At 33.7% G+C, this 19,138-nt stretch overlaps 2 protein-coding genes and 1 long non-coding RNA gene across 4 annotated transcripts; all 3 read right to left on the minus strand.

The window, feature by feature from the left end:
• Positions 1-13: 13 nt before the first annotated feature.
• On the minus strand, positions 14-2,861 carry LOC108210997 (probable protein phosphatase 2C 46). 2 transcript variants are annotated; one of them, XM_017382472.2, is made up of 5 exons: positions 2,691-2,861; positions 2,192-2,579; positions 1,742-2,115; positions 589-825; positions 14-494 (listed from the first exon to the last, which is right to left on the minus strand). In XM_017382472.2, the coding sequence occupies exons 2-5, from the start codon at positions 2,499-2,501 to the stop codon at positions 240-242; spliced, it is 1,176 nt and encodes a 391-aa protein (XP_017237961.1). In that variant the 5' UTR covers positions 2,502-2,579; positions 2,691-2,861; the 3' UTR covers positions 14-239. The 2 variants fall into 2 exon arrangements, with proteins under 2 accessions (XP_017237961.1, XP_017237960.1); XM_017382471.2 differs by having other exon boundaries at positions 2,663-2,861.
• A 787-nt stretch (positions 2,862-3,648) lies between these two features.
• Positions 3,649-5,972, minus strand: LOC135151232 (uncharacterized). Its single transcript, XR_010289837.1, has 3 exons — positions 5,704-5,972; positions 5,417-5,502; positions 3,649-3,996 (listed from the first exon to the last, which is right to left on the minus strand). It is a non-coding gene; the product is annotated as an uncharacterized LOC135151232 (long non-coding RNA).
• Positions 5,973-11,793: 5,821 nt separating this feature from the next.
• LOC108212298 (uncharacterized mitochondrial protein AtMg00310-like) lies at positions 11,794-12,261 on the minus strand. Its single transcript, XM_017384024.1, has one exon. It carries the CDS (start codon positions 12,259-12,261, stop codon positions 11,794-11,796), a length of 468 nt encoding a protein of 155 aa, XP_017239513.1.
• Positions 12,262-19,138: the final 6,877 nt, after the last annotated feature.

Raw genomic sequence — 19,138 nt, forward strand, 5'->3', positions numbered from 1 at the left:
GCACATTAACACATACTTCCACAGCCCACAGGAATATATATAATCATCCTAAGATGACATAAATCCACAACATAAATTCAACATTTACAAGATCTTTAAACTCCAAACAACATTCGAAAGATAACAAGGAAAGGGCAAGAAACCGTCTGCAAGGATAAGTCACTTCTTAAAAAAAAAAAAGATAGTAGTAAACAACGATCAACGATCACCTCGAAGCTCATAGATTCTGATTCTCCAGTTTACCCCACAGGGGCAGCAGGGGGTAAAGCATTCCTCGCAATAGTTGTATTCGCAGCTCGGAGGGATACAGTAGGGCCTCTCAGCGAGCCAGCTCTGCTGAGAAGACCAGAATCCAGAAACACAACTACAGCAGTGATATCATCATGGAAATGGCGCCTGATCCCTCGTTCCACACCTTTGATATCAGAGTACTGCAATTCCCTCTTGTTTGCTGCTTTCTGCATGGCCGATTTCACGAGCCTTCGAGCACTTCCCTGCATTAACAAAATCAAAACATGTCACTCTGTAGCTATTTCTTGTTCTATTTAATTAGTACCAAAAGAGAGCTGAAAAAAATCAAGAACTCACCGTATGAGGGTTGTTTCGTACTATATCAACTGCCTCCTGATTGTTGAGTTGCTCCCAAAGACCATCAGAAGCAAATATGAGGAACAGATCATGAGGTTCAAGCTCATGCACTGAAATTTCAGGATCAGAGCTCAGTATCGGCCTTGTTATAGGCTGAGGAAGGCGGAATCTAGCACACAAGGGCTCCCTGTTAAACTCAGCTCTTTTGAGATACACATCCCCAATAGATCTAGAAACCTGCAAAAACAATGTCAAACAATAGGAAAGAAGTACAATGTAACACAAAGGGACACATTAAATTTCAAAATTCAAGAACTCCATGAAATTTGTTACCGTCACGCAATTAACCAAATGAACCTTCCGTTGTGTATGCTAACATCGTGGATGAAAGCATACAGAAATACCCGAGAACCCCATTGGTTCTCCTGTTCTAAGCATTGTCATTTCAAATGCTTTGTGAAAAAAAACTCTATGCTGCTAAAGAGAGATATATGATGATTGACATTTCAAAAATATATGGCCCGGTCATTTATAATCCATCATTCCATGAAATACCAACCACATAAAGTGATATATTGGTTAACTAAAATAACAAACACATTTCCAAATAAACAACAAATACCTCTCATTACTTACGTAGTTATTCAAAAGTGCTACACTCTATACTCAGCTAAACACATGGCTTGATTAATTGGCAAAAATTTGATCAAATCTTAATCTTCATGACCAAAACAAAATTGATAATTCTATTTTGATTATGTGCCTTCTTCTAAAAAAATATATTGTTGTTTAGATGAATTTTCAACAAAGAGATACTTTTCAAGATGAAATACTACTAACCGACCCTGAGAGTTCAAAAATAAATATAATTACACAAATATGACATAGAACAATAATGTGACACTTATTAGCTGAATATTAATAAAATCTTAATAAAAATTATGAATTTATAATACGGTAGATATCAACTTTACTTATGGAGGTAATACAAAGTATTACAACTATGCATCGTCAAAGTAAAGTTATACTTTCATAATTACTAGCAAATATCAATCAGTAGCCTTTCTATTTTGCAAGGTTATATCTTGCAACAAAGTCATAGAGAGAATCCGACTCTTATGTATTCTATATACTAAACTTCTTATAACTTTACCTGAATTAGACCCTTAACGCGCCACACGTTGTTCCTTAAGACAACTATATCAGGGTCATCTGGATGTTGAGAATGCAACTCCTGCCTAACAGACTCAATACTTGCATTATGCTCTGCGGAAAGTTGCACAGCAAGAACTTCCCCAGTCTCCCTCACAAGACGTCCAAGAACAGCACGAGAATCGCCAAGGTTCGCGATATACAGTGTTCGGTTACAAATCACACCGGTAAGGCAGCAAGATCCGACAGTAGCTAATTGTGGTTGTCTTTGCCATTGTGCAGCAACAGCAGAGGTAAATCCTTCCTCTGTTGCCTCATAAGCTCTTCGTATGATGTCAGTTGACATTGATGTGGACCGCTCTTCTGAAGTGATCCCTAAAAAAATCACAAAATATTAATACAAATTCGAACATCATGTAACAACTAAGACTATAGACTGGAAGTTGTTTACTCTTGAGATTTTGGAAAAGATGGCGATTGATGTAGCGAGATGTCTCCGGTCCGCCATGACCATCATAAACTCCAACAAAAGTCCCGTATGGGCCTGACCCAAGTAAGCTCAAGTTGCCTGACTCGATCTGACTTTGATCCTCAAGAAAATTATTGGCCTGAACAACAGCCATTGAAAATTCACCAGTTAAGTGGTGACCCATGTCTCTGCACCAAAGAAACCCATCTTCCCTGCCATCTACGTCTATTACATAGTTGTCTGAGGGACGGATCCAGCAGCCCTTGAAGAAATTTCCCAACGAAGATAACATCTTTCATGTCAATCCTGGCTCAACCGATATGTATGACACCTAACACCACTTCAATCAAATATCACTCAACCTCTTTACCTGCGAAATAAGAGATTCATTGATCAGAATATTTTAATGAACTTCAACAATTGAATAATATAGGATTGAAATCTAGAACTTACGATAATTATAGTTTTCAGCTAGATTCACCTGATCGATTGGTTCAACTGTAATCTATCTTCTCGTCTGGTGAAAGCAAAATGGGGATAGAAGGTCGGTTTAATTGGATTTAATACTAAAAAACCCTCCTTCCATCCGAAGAAGTGTATCTCTTCACGGACAGAGGATAGAGATAAAGATATAGATAGAGAAGAGGAACGGGATAGGAAAAAAAGATAAGGATGTTATACCGACTGCGTGACGAAATAAATTTATAAAAAAACCATTAATAATATTAAATTTTTTATTTTACAAAAAATACCATGGATGAAATATAAATATAAATCCAGTGTCGATAATGAAAAAGGAGCAATAGATTGATGTGGTATTCACATATCAAATCTTTCGAACAATATACTTGGTTAATACTTGAAATATGAGATTAAAACAGTGACTTTAAAATGAGAAGGTACATATGTTTACATATCAAGGTATAATGTTTTCTTGTAGTATATTTGATATCATAGTTTTTATCTTAGCATAATATGACTAATCTCTTAAAAGTATTCAACAATAATTATAGTTTTTTGTAAGATAAAATGCAATCACATGTGTATTTACTTTTGAAAATACTGCGTTTCACTACGCCATATATGGCCTTCAACAACATCAAAAAAATGATGCAATAACCCCAAAATATGTTGCCATAGCCCGAAAATGGGCTATTGCAACATAAAATTTAAGTTGCTTTTTTCGATGTTGCCCTAGGCTTCTATTGCAACATTATGGTTACCTACTGCAACACGGGCTTTTCTGTCACAATAGACCGCTATTGCAACATCTGACTACCTTATAGCAACAAATATTTTATGTTACGTTAGACCTTATTTCAAAAAAAAAAAAGCGGGACCCATTTGTGGGTCCCACCTGTAGGTCCCACTTTTTAGGTCCACATGGATCCCACATGTTAGTCCCATGTTTGGACACCTGTTTGCTAGTCCCATGTTTGCAACATTATTCTAAAAGAAATTGAAAATATACTCTTTATATATTAAACATCCCAATAAACTATTCTTTCTTACAAATTTCATAACAAATCCAACCAAATCAAATTACCTAACAATTCAAAACCAACTAAAAGTAACAACAATTAGCCTGTGCTCTCTAGCCTTTTCTCTAAAATACACCCTTCTCCATACATAAATGAAGTGCATGATATGTGATTCCAAGGCTGTGGCAATAGGAGTCATCTGTTCCACTAGCAAGAAACTCAAGCCTGGTGAAATCCTTGAGCCATTTCCACATAATCTTCATTAACAGCATGGACCACAACATCAAACAAACTTTGTATATTTTGCTGGATGGAGAAACAAAAGCAATAGGTAAATACTTAATTAATATCACAATCAATATACTTGGAACAAATATTTTAAAAAGCCGAGGTACTTTGGTCTTCTGTCATCATTCTCTGCAAAATAAATTTCATGTACTAATTCGCATTAACCATGAAAGAGAACATGAAAACAACAAAAGGCTGTAGAAAATATGAGATAGTCACTGATTCTTTTTCATGTGTAGATAGCAAGACATATGAGAAGAAAAAGTGCAGGCAAACCTGCACCAAATAATAAAAACACCAGCTTCAGATGAACACCAGGATTAATACAAATAGGATCATTATCTTTAACTTTCTAGACCTGGTTTTGGAGCTCTAGAAGCTCACTTTCAAGCTTATATATTGTGGTTTTCCCATTCATTAAATTTTCCTGTTAAAGCTTCATGGATTCTCTGCTCTTGTTCTTCTTTTGCTTGTTTTAGCAACCTAACACATTCTTACTGACCATAAAAAAAACAGTTCTAATATCCTTTTCCAAGGCTTACTAACCATAAAAATCTCTTATGCTAGCTTTTCGCTCATGGACATACATAGACGTCTTGCCTCTCTCATATGCCTGTTACATACCAATGATACTTCATATGCTTCAGAAGACATCATAATTTTATAGAATAATAGATGCATATATCTAGTAAACAACCTTATAAATTAGAATCCTGAGCAATCCAAGTGCACCAGCAAGGTGACAGTCACTCCATTGAACAAGAAAGAGAAATATTTGGGCACAAGAAAGAGATCTGTATGTAAACTTACATATGTTTGCAAACATAATACATATCCATGATTTAAGCATGTAAATCATAATTGGATTCGAATCTACATAATCAGGCTTCGTAATGTAAATAAGACAAGATTAATGAACTCAAATTTAAACATAACTATAATTCCAGACAATGCAATCAACCCAAAAATTTCAGTTCGATAACACAAACAGAAATAACTAGCCACAAATTAACAATCATAACATCCCCCCCTCTCTCCTTCTCTCTCTCGCACTCATAAACAGTGACACAGTTTCTTATTTAAAAAGGTCCAAAATTCTATTCCTCTCTGTCTCACTCTCCCCCTCCCCTCCTCTCTCTTTTTCTCACACACACACACACAAAATACTGACATCACAAAACCAACAAACCCCAAACTCATACAATCTATTACCAACAAACATAAACATAAACATACTCAATCTATCATCACAAAACAAAGGGGAGAGAGAGAGGGAGAGGGAGACAGAGGGGGACACAGGGGAGAGACAGAGAGATGGGTAACATAACATAGAACACAAATCACAACAAAGATACAAAGATAAACATGCATTTATATATAAAATCTGAAACAAAGCACACATTTAAAGTTAAAAGTAGAGGATAACCGCGGATTGTACCTTATATCTAAGCAAATCGAAGTTGCAATTAAATTAAAACACTGTTGAAGCCCTAGTTCCAGTGAAGCCCCAATTCAATTGAAACCCTGAGAAACATAAAGACACAAAATTAAGAACATTAAAGTGAAAAGCAAAATGAAAAACAAAATGTAGGATAGGAATGATAAATCGGAAAACCCTAATTCCGCGGAATGAAGAAGCTCTCAATTGAACTCCCGATTGAAGGCCTGATTCCAAACCCTAATTAATTAAGAGTTGATTTTGAGGGGAGAGGTTCCCGATTTTACCTAATCACCGGTGAGTTTGAGCAGCGGAGATGGTGTATTTGATGGAGAGTTGAGTTTTAGCAGCCGAAGGATGTTTCAACGAAGGCGCAGTGTGAGTGTGTAGAGTTTTGTTTCTGTGCTGAATGACTAACTCAAATGAAACAGGGGGGAAAGTTTGCCGCTTGCTTTTTGAGCACACAACATATCAAATTTTTATTTTGTTTTAATAATTCATTTTATTTTCAATTTTCTTAATTATTTAAAAATATAAATATTTTATATGTTTAAAAATATAATTCAATTACAGTATTATTATTTTATTCATAATTAATTAATTTCAAAATTATTTCTTTTAATATAATTAATTATGTTAAAGAGATGATATAAAAAATAATATTTGTATTCCAAAATTTAGTGTTTTTATGTTTAATATATTACATTTTTCCAATTTATCATTTAAACTTATTTGAGCTTTATTTTATGTAAATTTTATTGTCATATTATAAATAATTATTATACTGACACTCTATGCAACACATATATTCGGCTATTGCAACATCGAACGGACATGAATGGTTATCGTTGCGGTAGGTATGGATTAGTGACTTTAATGCAACATAATTTTGCAACACTCACGTTTATACCATTGCGGTAGGCCATATATGGTGTAGTGTTTATCTTTAATTTAATCTCATATTTCTCACAAATGTATTTACTTTTGAAAGTAAGGTGTTTTAGATGAACGCATAATTCTCTAAATATGCTATATGATAATTTTATTGTATACTACGTCTTTCACGAAAAATTTTGATAAAAGAAGGTAGTCTTGCGCAATTTTTTCTAATAGACAACCTGAATTGTGTGTTACAAGCATAATTATTAAATATGTTAACACACACCGAACTGCAAAGGTATCATGTGCATAAACAAAACACAACATGCAAATGCAAATAGTGCACACTTTATCGATATGAAACGCATGATATGTAAAAACTCAACGCATATTCTTATGTATATGCTAAAATCTAGCAACAATATACGTGACAAGTAGCATCAAGGTTAATGTAATCATTAATCAACGAGAGTCGAGACAATAGTAACTTTCATTATATAAATATCGAGATAAAATTTTCAACTAAAGCGCATTCATTCTTTAAGAAAAAACTTGATCTTCATCAAGATTTTTCCAAAATCTTCATCAAGAGTATAGTTTGTATTACTCCTCTATTTCATAAAAGTAGCTTATTGGTAATTTTACACGTAAAAAATAATGGTTACGCATAATTTTAATATTTCATAATAAAAAAATTCGAATCTATATTTTTTACTGATAAATGAAATATTAATATTACGTATAATTATTTATCATATGCAATTTAATATACATGAACAATAAAGACAAGAACAGACTAATAACGAAAGAATATGATGAGATCTTAATAAAAATAGTCTCTCATGTTTAGTAAAATTTGGGCAAGGCATGCTCAATAAATTATGTCCTCATTAATAACCAAATATCTAAACCTACGAATCGCCGAAATACGGAATACGATGAGATGTCGATGCAACTATTCGAAAAACATTTCTACTTAAGTAGTGCTAAGTTACACACACTTGATAATGTCTTCCTAAAAATCACATTAAGTTGGAAGATATTATTAATGACTCATTTTCTAATATTGTTGATCATGCTATGAACTTAAATTATCATGTCAATCGCCTCACTCTACTGCGTAGCTCTTTCATGAGCTTACACTTATATTTCACTTAAACTTTCAATATTGATTATATGTACATTTAATTATGTAGAAGTTGTCATGAAGTAATTTATGAAATAATTTTAATCAATGATAATAACATGAACTTATGTAAGTTGTTTATCAAATATTTAGTTCATAATAAGTAAAATGCTTTTCAATTATACGTGGAAAAGACGGGAAAATTCGAAGCCCCGTAAAATATCTGGATTAAGCATCAACAGAATTGGGAGGGAATTTAGTATTATATTTATCGATGCAATACTCTCATTGTATTTGCTTAATTTATAATCGAGATGGCATAAATATATACCAACCGCATAAAGAGAGAAATACATTGGTTTCCAATCAAAATAACAAAGAAATTATCAATAAACAATAAATACCTTTCTTTATTGACTACGTAATTATTCAAAAGTGCTACAACCTACGCTCAGCTAAATACAATGCTTAAACTGACACAAATTTAATTAAATCTTAATCTTCGTGATGAAAAAATAATTGGTAATCTTATTTAGATTGTGTTTTTCCTCTGAAAAAAATATCAGTATTTAGCTGAAATCTAAGTAAAGCGATACTTTTCAATAAAAATACTATTGATTGATTTGGAGAGTTCAAAAGTAAATATAAGTACTCAAATATGGTTCACTACAACAATGTGAAATGTATTAATAGAATATTAATAAAGTTTTTGATAAAAAAAATTATGGACTTATAACAAAGTAAATATCAAGTTTACTTACAAAAGTAAAATAAATTATTATAACTATGCATCGTCAAAATCAAGTTACACTTCTAGAATTACTAGGAAATATCAATTACCAGCATTTTTGTGTTGCTAGGTTATATCATGTAACAAAGTCATAGAGAGAATCAGACTCATATGGACTCCATATACTTAACTTCCTATAGACATAATTCGAATTTACTTATATTAGGACCTTGAATGCGTCACACATTATTTCTCAAAACAACTATATGAGAGTCATCTGGATGCTGGGAATACAACTCCTGCCTAACAGACTCAATTCTTGCATTATGTTTCTCAATGTAAATATAATTATATAAATGTGGCATAATACACCGATATGACACTTATTTGCAAAATAATAATAAAATCTTGACAAATTTATAGACTTATAACACGGTAAATATCAAGTTTACTTACGGAGGTAAAACAAATTATTACAAATATGTATCGTCAAAGTAAAGTTATACTTCTAGAATTACTAGGAAGTATCACTAATCAGCATTTCTGTTTTGCAAGGCTATATCATACAACAAAGTTATAGAAAAAATTGGACCTTTATACATTCTTTGTACTAAACTTCTCATGGACATTATTCGAATTTAAATGTATTAGACCTTTAACACATCACACATTATTCCTTAAGACAACTATATATTGAGGTTATTTCGATGCTGAGAATGCAACTTCTACCTAATAGACTCATACTCATACTATCTTTCGTGAAAAACTGGACAACAAGAACCTCACTAGCCTCCCACAAAAGACGTCCAAGAACAACACGACAATCACCATGGTTCGTGATATACATTTTTCAGTTACTAATCAAACTAGTATGGCAACAAGATTCGACAACAACTAATTGTGATTGCCTTTTCTGTTGTGTAGCAACAACATGGGTAAATCCCTCCTTTGTTTCTATATAAGCTCTTCGTATGATGTCGGATGACATTGATGTGGACAGCTGTTCAAAATCAATCCTTGAAAAAAATCACAAAATGTTAATACAGATTCAAGAACATCCTGTAAGAATTAGATATACTACAGATTACAAGTTGTTTACTCTTGAGATTCTGGAAAAGATGTCAATTGATGTATCAAGATGTCTCTGGTCCATTATGACCATCATACGCTCCAAAAACAAATGTCACATGGGCCTGACTTAAGTAATCTCAAGTTGCCGACTCACTCTGACTTTGATCCTCTTGTAAATTGTTGGCCTGTGCAACGGCCATTGAAAATTCACCAGTCAAGTAGTGACCAATGTATTTGTACTAAAGTAGCTCATCTTCCCTGTCATATGCGTCTACTACATAGGCATCCCTTGAAGAAATTTACCAACGCAAAGATAACATCCTTCATTTCAATCTTGCTCAACCAATATGTAATCAAATATCATTAAACTCCTTTAAACTACAAAGTAAGAGATTCAATAACATTAATATATTAATAAACTTTACAGTGATTGTATTATTTAAGATTCAGAACTGGAAAAATTTAGGAGTTACACATGTGATAATTATAACTTTTAGCTAGATCCACCTAAGGAATTGGTTCAAATGTAATCTATCTTCTCGACTTGTGTAAGCAAAATGAAAATATAAAGTCTATTTAATTGGATTGATTACTCAAAACGCCATCTGTTGAGTGAGAAATAGAACATATATCTTATTTTCGTATTGTGGATAGTAAGTATAAAAATTTATGAATAATGTAATACAAGTAACTTTCTTTTTCGCTGTTAGAAATATTGATTCAATGATCGTCAAGATCTTATATAAAAGTTGAATCAAGATTTGATGAGTGACGTCATCAGTATTAGGATTTCATCAATATCTTAAGGATGATCAACATTTGTTTTTCATCGGGATTTTTCGTTATTGCAATCATTTTAATGAGGAAGAATTAGTGGTAAAAAATTATATGGACTCAAATGTATTAATTTGTTATAGGATCACACACTTGTAATTTTATTGCTATTAGAAGTTGTGTATTCAAACATACACAAAGTTTTGGATAATTATACATGTGTTCTTATAGAACTAGACCATAGACAAATCAGTGAATAATTTAAAAGTGGGAATTTGTATAATATGTCCCAAAGTAATGAGTTACTCTATTGTTATTTTCTATAATATGTCCTATTAACATTTTCTTTTTTGAAATAAGTATGTCGTATTAACTTATTAGAGCATGTATAAATAATCGGCTAAATTGAATCTATAAGTCATTAGGTAAATTTTATTGAAGATGTAAGATGTACTTCAAAATAGTACTGGTTATATTGTTTGCCTGTAATTTAAAAATGGTAACAATTTCAAGTTTTTATAGATATAATATATTGTTTTTATATGATAATAAATTATGTAAAATCATATTACCAATGGAAATGCCCTATTAGAATTGGTTATTCTTCTTTTTTTTTTTCGAAAAAAATGTCGCTTTGATTAAAATTGCGCATCATAAAGCAAGGTCTCCAACAAGACATCTGGAGGAGACGTAAATAAGTTTTGGCAATCTAGCAAACAAGGAATTCTAGCCATCAAATGGGCTGATTTGTTTTCTTGCCTTTCAGCAAAAGAAATTGACAATCCTGTACTTAGTTGAAGAATATTACGACAAGCATCCAATGTATAACCAACTTCCAGGTGATTGTCCTGAGTGCACTTGAGGGCTTAAACTGCTAATAGAGCATCAGATTCAATTGTCACAAATTGATAAGGCAATATCTTTAGCCACTACAAGCCTTCATGAATAGCAATGGTTTCTGCTTCAAATACTGAACTTACCATCTTCAATCATGCTACTTTACCAGCCACAAACGATCCCAGATGATCACGTAAAATCAGTCCAACAGAGAAAGAATTAGAGCCAACCTTATACGCCACATCCGTGTTTAGCTTATACGTACCTGATTTTGGAGGAGTCCATCTATGAGGAAAGGGTTGACATGGCTTAGCACACGCAGCTGTACATTTAGCTCTACTAGCTTTAGCTTGTTTCTAGTGGTCCATAAACTTCGTACTCCAGTCCATCGCCACAGCAGCACTAACTAATTTATTTTCCCACACTTTATTGTTTCGAAAGAACTAAATCCCCCAAAGCACTTTAGCAACAGCCATAATTTCATCATAATTAGCAGAATCAGCTTTTGAAGTAGCCATTCTGGGGCAAACTCAACTCTGCTCATATCGTAATTCACACCTACATAATGCCAACAGCTAGTAGCAAAAGGACAATCAAAAAACACATGCAATTTATGCTCAACATCTTCATTACACATTGGACAAGTAATAGGCAGATAAACTCCCCTAGAGCTCAGTCGCTTCCTAACTGGAACATTGTTTCGACAAAACCGCCATAGAAATACTTTCAGTTTATGGGGGATATCTAGTCTCCACAATTTGCTCCAATCAGATGCTTGAGTAACAACATTATTCCTCGTATTTTGATCATACCACAGTTGATACCCCGTCTTACAGAATATTGCCCATTTGGTGTTCTGGTCCAGGCCCACCGATCGCTACATCTCCCACTAGGAATATCGGTTGCTAAGATCAGTCTTGCATCTGCTTTAGAGAAAAAATTCCAAACTTTACCCTCATCTCATTTGTTAGACATAGGCGTGATGAACTCAGCTACAGAGACATGACCAACACCGTAGTCTTCATTTTGACTTACACAGAAACCATCCTTATTCTTCAACCACGGATCTTTAATTGCGTTGATGCTCATACCATTACCTAAAACCCATCTATACCCCTTGTAAAGAGATTCCTTAGCAGACATTATCCCAGACCAAATATAGCTCTCCCCTTGCTGCATTTTGGCCTGCATAAAGTTACAGTTCGGATAATAACGAGCTTTGAAAACACGGGCAACTAGAGATTGAGGTTGCTTCAAGAATTTCCAGCAGTGCTTGCCAATCAAAGCAATATTAAAACCATACAAACTGCGGAAGCCAAGGCCACCTTCATGTTTAGACATGCTCATATCACCCCAGGAAAGCCAATTAATCCCCTTATTCTGACCTGTGCTTGAGTTCCACCAGTATTTGTTCATTATCTTCTCCATCTCCTCACACAATGACTTAGGTCAGAGGAAGCAAGACATACAATAACTTGGAATTGATTGGGCAACATTTCTTATCAAAACTGATTTGCCTGCACGAGATATTGGCTTAGATTGCCACCCTTGCACTCTTTTCCATACTTTGTCTTTAACAAAATCAAAAAAAAAATTCTTTGACCGTCCAACAAGAGATGGCAGACCCAGATACTTGCTGTTCTGCAGATCATTACTAACCCCCAAGATTTCAGAGAGGCCAGCTTTCTTTCTCTGGCGAACATTTGAGCTGAAAAAAATCCCAGACTTTTAAAAATAAACTGACTGACCAGATAATTTCTCATAATCATTGAGAAGCTTCTTTACAGCCTGAGTTTCTACCTGATCAGCCCGAAAGAAGAGAAAGCTATCATCCGCAAATAAGAGATGGGTAATAGCCGGTGCCGTTGGACCAATAATAGAACCATGAATAACACCCTCATTAGCTGCTATAGTTAGAGTACTCGAAAGACCTTCAGCGCATAGCAAAAAGAGGTACGGTGACAAAGGATCACCTTGTCGAAGACCCCCAGATGGATGTATATGACCAATAGTTGAGCCATTAAAGCAGAATTCATAAGAGACAGTCGAAACACACATCATAATCCATTGTATCCATTTTGAATCAAACCCCATACTTCTCATTCTTGCCTTTAAATATGCCCAGTCAACCCTATAATAAGCTTTACTGATATCAAGCTTCAACGCGATCTCGCCTTCATCTCCCGACTTCTTCCTTCACATATGGTGGATTACTTCAAAAGAAACTAATACATTATCTGTTATACTCCTTCCAGGCATAAATGCAGATTGATTCTCTGAAATAAGATTAGGAAGAATTTTTTCCAGACGATTAGCCAAGACCTTCGCCATGATTTTGTATAAGACATTGCATAGAGCAATAGGCCTTAAATCTTTCAGACAACAAGCATTTTCCTTTTTTGGAATGAGAACGACATTAGTGTCGTTAAGATTTGCAGGGAATGACCCATTTTCCAGCCATTCTTTACAGCATCTGAACACTTCGTCTCCTAGAATGGCCCAGAAATTTTGACAAAATGCGGGGTTCAATCCGTCAGGCCCTGATGCCTTATCTGGATGCATCTGCTTAATTGCATTCGAGAACTCTTCAAAAGTTAACTCAGCCACTAATTCTCGATTCTGACCATTTGTAACACATCTATCAGCTGTCAACATTAAGTCCTCATCACCATGCTGGTTATTTGTGAAAACTTCTTTGAAATATTCAGCTACAAGACCACACATCTCCTCATGATCATGAACCTGGTCTCCATGTTCATTCATCAAAAAAGGCACATGATTTGTCTTCCTTCTAGTTGATGCAGTAGCGTGGAAAAATTTGGTGTTGGCATCCTTCCGCTAACCAAAAAATTTTAGTTCTCTGTTTCCAGTAAACTTCCTCATGAAATAACAACTCGTGCAATTTATCATTCTCAATAAAGTACTGCTTCACACCTTCGTTGTCCACTCGTTCACCAATGAGGCTAGCACTTCCTTCTGTCTTCTCACTTTCTCCCGGAATTTATGGAAAAAATTTCGACCCCAACAAGCCATAAAACCAGACACAAATATAAGCTTTGGCAATATCCTATATCCTTATTTTATTTCTTTATTTTTGAATTATAATATGATACTATCGATTATTTTTTAATGATAGATGTTTAAATACATGTTTTTTTTATGTAATTATTTGTATAAATATGAAGATAATTTTTTAATTCTTGTAATATGTAAGAATCGGTTGGATTTTAATATTAATACTCCTTCCGTTCTAATTTTCTATTCCTCACTTTTTGTCGATATTAATATAATACGATAAACTACATGTTGAATTTGTTAATTTTTCACATTTAGTAATACAATTTTTTGATAACATATAACTTACTAATCATGATTTAATAAAACATGAGTAGGGACAAGAAAAATGGAACTGAGGGAGGTTGTATTTTTATTTTTATTTATGCAGGTAAAGTTTTAGAACAAATTTTATTTTTATATATACATTAATATGGGTTAGTGTCAGAATTTTAATTTAGAAAATTGCATTTATAAACATTATATTTTATTTGTGTTACAATTATTTCATTATTTCAATTGATATTAGTTTGTTAGGATAAAAACGTCTTTTTAGAATTATTTGAATGAAGAAATTCGATGATAAAACATATTTGAAAATGCAACTAGAATTTAAATATATGTATAATTAAACAATCAAAATTGAGACATATGAAGAAAAACCCTCGAAAAGTTCTGGGAATTAAGTATAGGAAAACTGACGGGCAAAAGATGGACATGATAAACAAAGGGTTAAATAACATTTTCATCACTCAACTAACACCCAACTTGCAAGTGGATCATCGAACTCAAAAAATTTATTAAACTTATTAACAGTAAGTGACCTGATTGAAAGTTTTAAAGAGTTTAATTATTTGACTTAAAGCTTTTTCAGTTGAATGACTCAATTGCAAGTTTGTAGTCAGTTGAGTGACTAAACTGCCATTTAACCCGATAAACAAATTACTAATTACTGTAGTAGTTTGTCTAGTCACTGATCCAAAAAGAAGCAAAGTTTGCAGCAGCCCAGAAAAAACTCTGCAAATATTCCACGTACTCCCTGTTTCATTTATTGGGTTTATAATTCTTTCTGCTGGACTGTCCCATTCGTTGAATACACATAATTATATTAATTTATGATTTTATATAATTAATTTATTTATATATTAATGCTAAAACTTATCATTTATTCAGCTCGCTAATAATTCGCAGAAAAATTCGAAAACTCTGCTCAAGATATTGCCTTTGAGCAATATGAGCGTAGAAAGGAATTCTAGAAAAAACAACCAGTTTCAAAAAGTTACAAAGCCTGAAATTGATCAAAAATAGGAAAATCACTCGAAGAATATTGAATTCAAAATATTTTATTTGTTTATATTAAATTATAAATATGAAAATATTAAAATTTTGATTTGTATAATCAGTCTGTAATTTAATTTATAACATATTTTATTAAATCCTCTTTTATCATAATTGAAGGATATTTAAATATATTCATTAGAATATATCAATTCGGATTAATTTTTAGTTAGCACCGTTTAATTATTAGAAATCTTTTCAGCATTTTAAACAAAAGTTAAAAATTAAATTAACTTGAACGCGTTAATTAATTATTTAAACAAAAAATTTAACTTGAAAAATACATATGATTATAACATTATTTTATCAATTAAATATTATAATATGTAATAATAAAATAATAAATATTTTAAGCCATGATCGGATATAAGCTACTCCCTCCGCCCCGCCTGATTGTTTACGTATTGTTTACACGTATTTTGAAACTCATGTAAAGTATAGTTTATAACATATTTTTAATTTTTTTCATTTTTTGAATAGAAGTTTAAAAGTCAAATTTTTTTAAGAAAAATATATCATGTAAGTATATTTTATAAGAGTTTCAAAATGGGGTGAAGACCCTTTTTAACTGATTTTAAAGGAAAAAACTTCGAAATAACCACGGGACAAGCTGGTGCCCTAAATACCCAATCGAACACGCATCCTAAACATGCGCTTAGTTGAACTACGCATTTGGCAAATGTGAGTGTCGGATACGCTATTTCCTCTCCTGCAGTGGACACGCATACGGAAGATGCGAGTATGGTCATGACGATGTTGTCCATGTGCACATCTGGGCACGCATCTTTTGAGTAGTACACGCATCTGTGCTATGCGAATTTAATCTTCTCTCGACACATATGAAGGCTTAGTATACGCATCTGGGCTGTGCGAGTCCTCTTCTTTGGACTTGTACATGCAGCTGAAAGATGCGAATGCTTGATACACGCATCTGGCCAGTGCAAATCCTCTTCTTTTGACTTGTACACACGCAGATGGAAGATGCGAATGCCTGATACACGCATTCGGGCGGTGCGAATCTGGGTACTACTCTGATTTGTGCACGCATCTGTGTGATGCGAATGCTTGATACACGCATTCTGGACATGCGATGGTTCGGTAGACGCAACCGTCAAATGCATGTGCTGTTAATTAGACATCCCCAAATAGCTAGGTTACCACTGCTGCTTTGGACATACTGCCCGTTGTGCTCTCTTCACCAGTGACCACCCATTGTGCTCTCTTCATCAGTTAAGGTAACTAAACACATGTCCTGCAATTTAGACCCTTGCTTCTATAATTCAGTATAGAAATCATATATTCTCTACTTAGTTATGGCTTCTGCTGCGGGTTCAAATTTTGTGATGTGTTTGTTGTATTGTGATGGTAATATCATTAACAATAGTGTGATTGGTGCTAGTTATGATAAAGATCCTATTCGATTTGTAAAATTGCTCTTCAATTTGAAATTCAAGGGATTATTGGATCTTTTGTATTCAAAATTATTCATTGATCAGAATTTGTTCAATTTGAGAGTATTACGAAGAGTTATAAATTCTTCGACAAACAAGGTTGGGGTTGCTCCAATTGTTGACGATGATGATGTTGAGTATATGTTTGAATCTTTGAATGGTTCGGGGAGTAAGGTTCACGTAGAGCTTTATGTAGAAAAGCTTTCAATTACAGTGTGTCAAAATTTAGATGATATGGTTCAATCTTCTAAGGTTGCTGACAGTTCCGAAAATACCTCAACCTCAAAAAGTGTGCAATGGGGTGAAAATATTTCAAGTGGTAGCTCAAGTAGGTCATTTTATGTTAGGTCCAGATATGATTGTAGAAGGGGGGGTTGAATACAATCAGTACCAAATCGTCGCGGAAGTGAATCTGATTGAATATGATTTGTTAATCAGATTATAATTAATTAATATAACAATGTTTGACGTCGTTATATAATTAAAATGGTTCAGTTTTAATGTTCACTAAAGTTCGTAGAATAAATTTGACAGGGTATATTCTAGATTTAGTGATTAAAACAACCGGGTTATCAAAGCACAGAAAACTGTGGATATAACGATTAAGCAAGTTACGAACAACTTGAAAGCTTTACAAATGCTTTGATTTACAAAGTGAATGAACACTAAAAATGAAGGATGCAATGCCATATTTATAGGCAAAGCATTTGTACTTGTAAGACAATTGAAAGACAAGACAATTGTAAGTAGCAAAGACAAAGTGGAAGGGGCAAGACAATTTCAGATTGCCTTGCAAGCACAAGACACAGCAGAAAGACAATTTTAGAGCTCGTAAGACAATCTTCATTCGGTCAGACAATCAAGAACTTCGGTAAGACAATTGCAATTGTCTTGCAGAAGCCATTCGGCCAGACAATCTTGGATTGTCTTGGCAGAATGCATTCGGCCAGACAAATTAAGATTGTCTTGCAAGCATTCAGTCGGTCAGACAATCTAATTGTCTTGGCAGATCTTCATTCGGTCAGACAATCAACAATTGTCTTGCTGCCACTAGAATCTTCGGTAGGACAATCTCTTTGAGATTGTCTTGCTGCTATACTCATGCATTCGGTAAGACAACCGAGTTGTCTTGGCAGAAAATGATGCACTCGGCAAGACAATTTTAATTGTCTTGCTGCCACTCATTTCCTTTAGCAGGAAATCGGTAAGACAATACAGATTGTCTTGCTGAGCTTGAGTAGGTGATTGAATGTAATATGTAGATTATATTTAAATAGAAAATTATCCACTTAATTAATTTAATCATATAAATTCATAAATTAAATTAATTCGAAAGTGAATTAATTTAACAAATAAATTACATAATTAATTTAATTATTTGAGAAGTGAAATAATAATCTATTAAATATTAAATCACCCTTTCTTCAGGAGAATAGCTTCCCGTCTTCTTTAAACATAAATAACTCCGTCTTGATCAGTCGAACGAACGAACCACCAACTCTGCTTGACTTCAAATATCTAATTTGAATAACTGATACACAGATGTACTGTCTGATTCGTCTGTATCTAGTTAAATCAAATATTCTTTGTCAAATAAACATTAGGAAATTGATTTGTTCGTCGAGTCTTCGTCTTGTAAGTACTTCTTCATTAAATGGAATCTTCTGATAAAATAAAGTATAGAAACTTTATATCTTCTGAACTCCTGGACGTGCCACAAAAGATTATTTGTGCACTGAGGCTTGAACATATTAATGAACTTCTTTCAGTGGTGTGTAGCAGCATCCTGGAATTTATCTGACATATAATTCCCATAAATCATTTGACGTTCTTCGTACGGATTCCGTTGACTTGCTATTTACTGAGCTTTCTTATCTGAGTTGAGTTGTATCTCTTTAAATACAAATAGGCTGAACATATGCCTTTCAATCTCCCCCTATTTGTTTGTTAACATAACATGCAAATTTCCTAGAGGATAACTCAACTAACAGATAAGACAAAGATTTAAACAATGGAATGTAAATAGCAAAAGTTTATGGCTTGCATTAAACATTAAACCATGATCATAAATAGATTACAAAAGGATGTTCCTCGAACATATCTAACAAAATATCCTAATCAATCTATTCACTCAGAACGAGTGACTTCTCCTTCTTCAGCATCAGAATAGTGAATAATTGGAGTAGAAGGCTCATTCTGAGAAGGCTCTTCAGCTGCAGTGGATTCTCCACGCTTCTTTCTTTCACGAGCCAGAGCTAGCTGGTGAAGAACTTCCAGATCCACAGGGTCTTCATGAAAGTCAGATGGCTGAGATTTTGTTACACCCTTCATCCTCCGAAAGTATTGAGAAATGTTTCTTCGAGTGCAGTAGGATGAGATTACATCATCAGCATCAGACTTGGCTTTAGATGCGAAGCCCTTGGTCCTTAGTAATGTGGATGCTAGAGCCAGACGTTTGGCTG

This window comes from Daucus carota, chromosome 3, assembly GCF_001625215.2.
Source record: "Daucus carota subsp. sativus chromosome 3, DH1 v3.0, whole genome shotgun sequence".
NCBI classification, from domain to species: Eukaryota; Viridiplantae; Streptophyta; class Magnoliopsida; order Apiales; family Apiaceae; genus Daucus; species Daucus carota.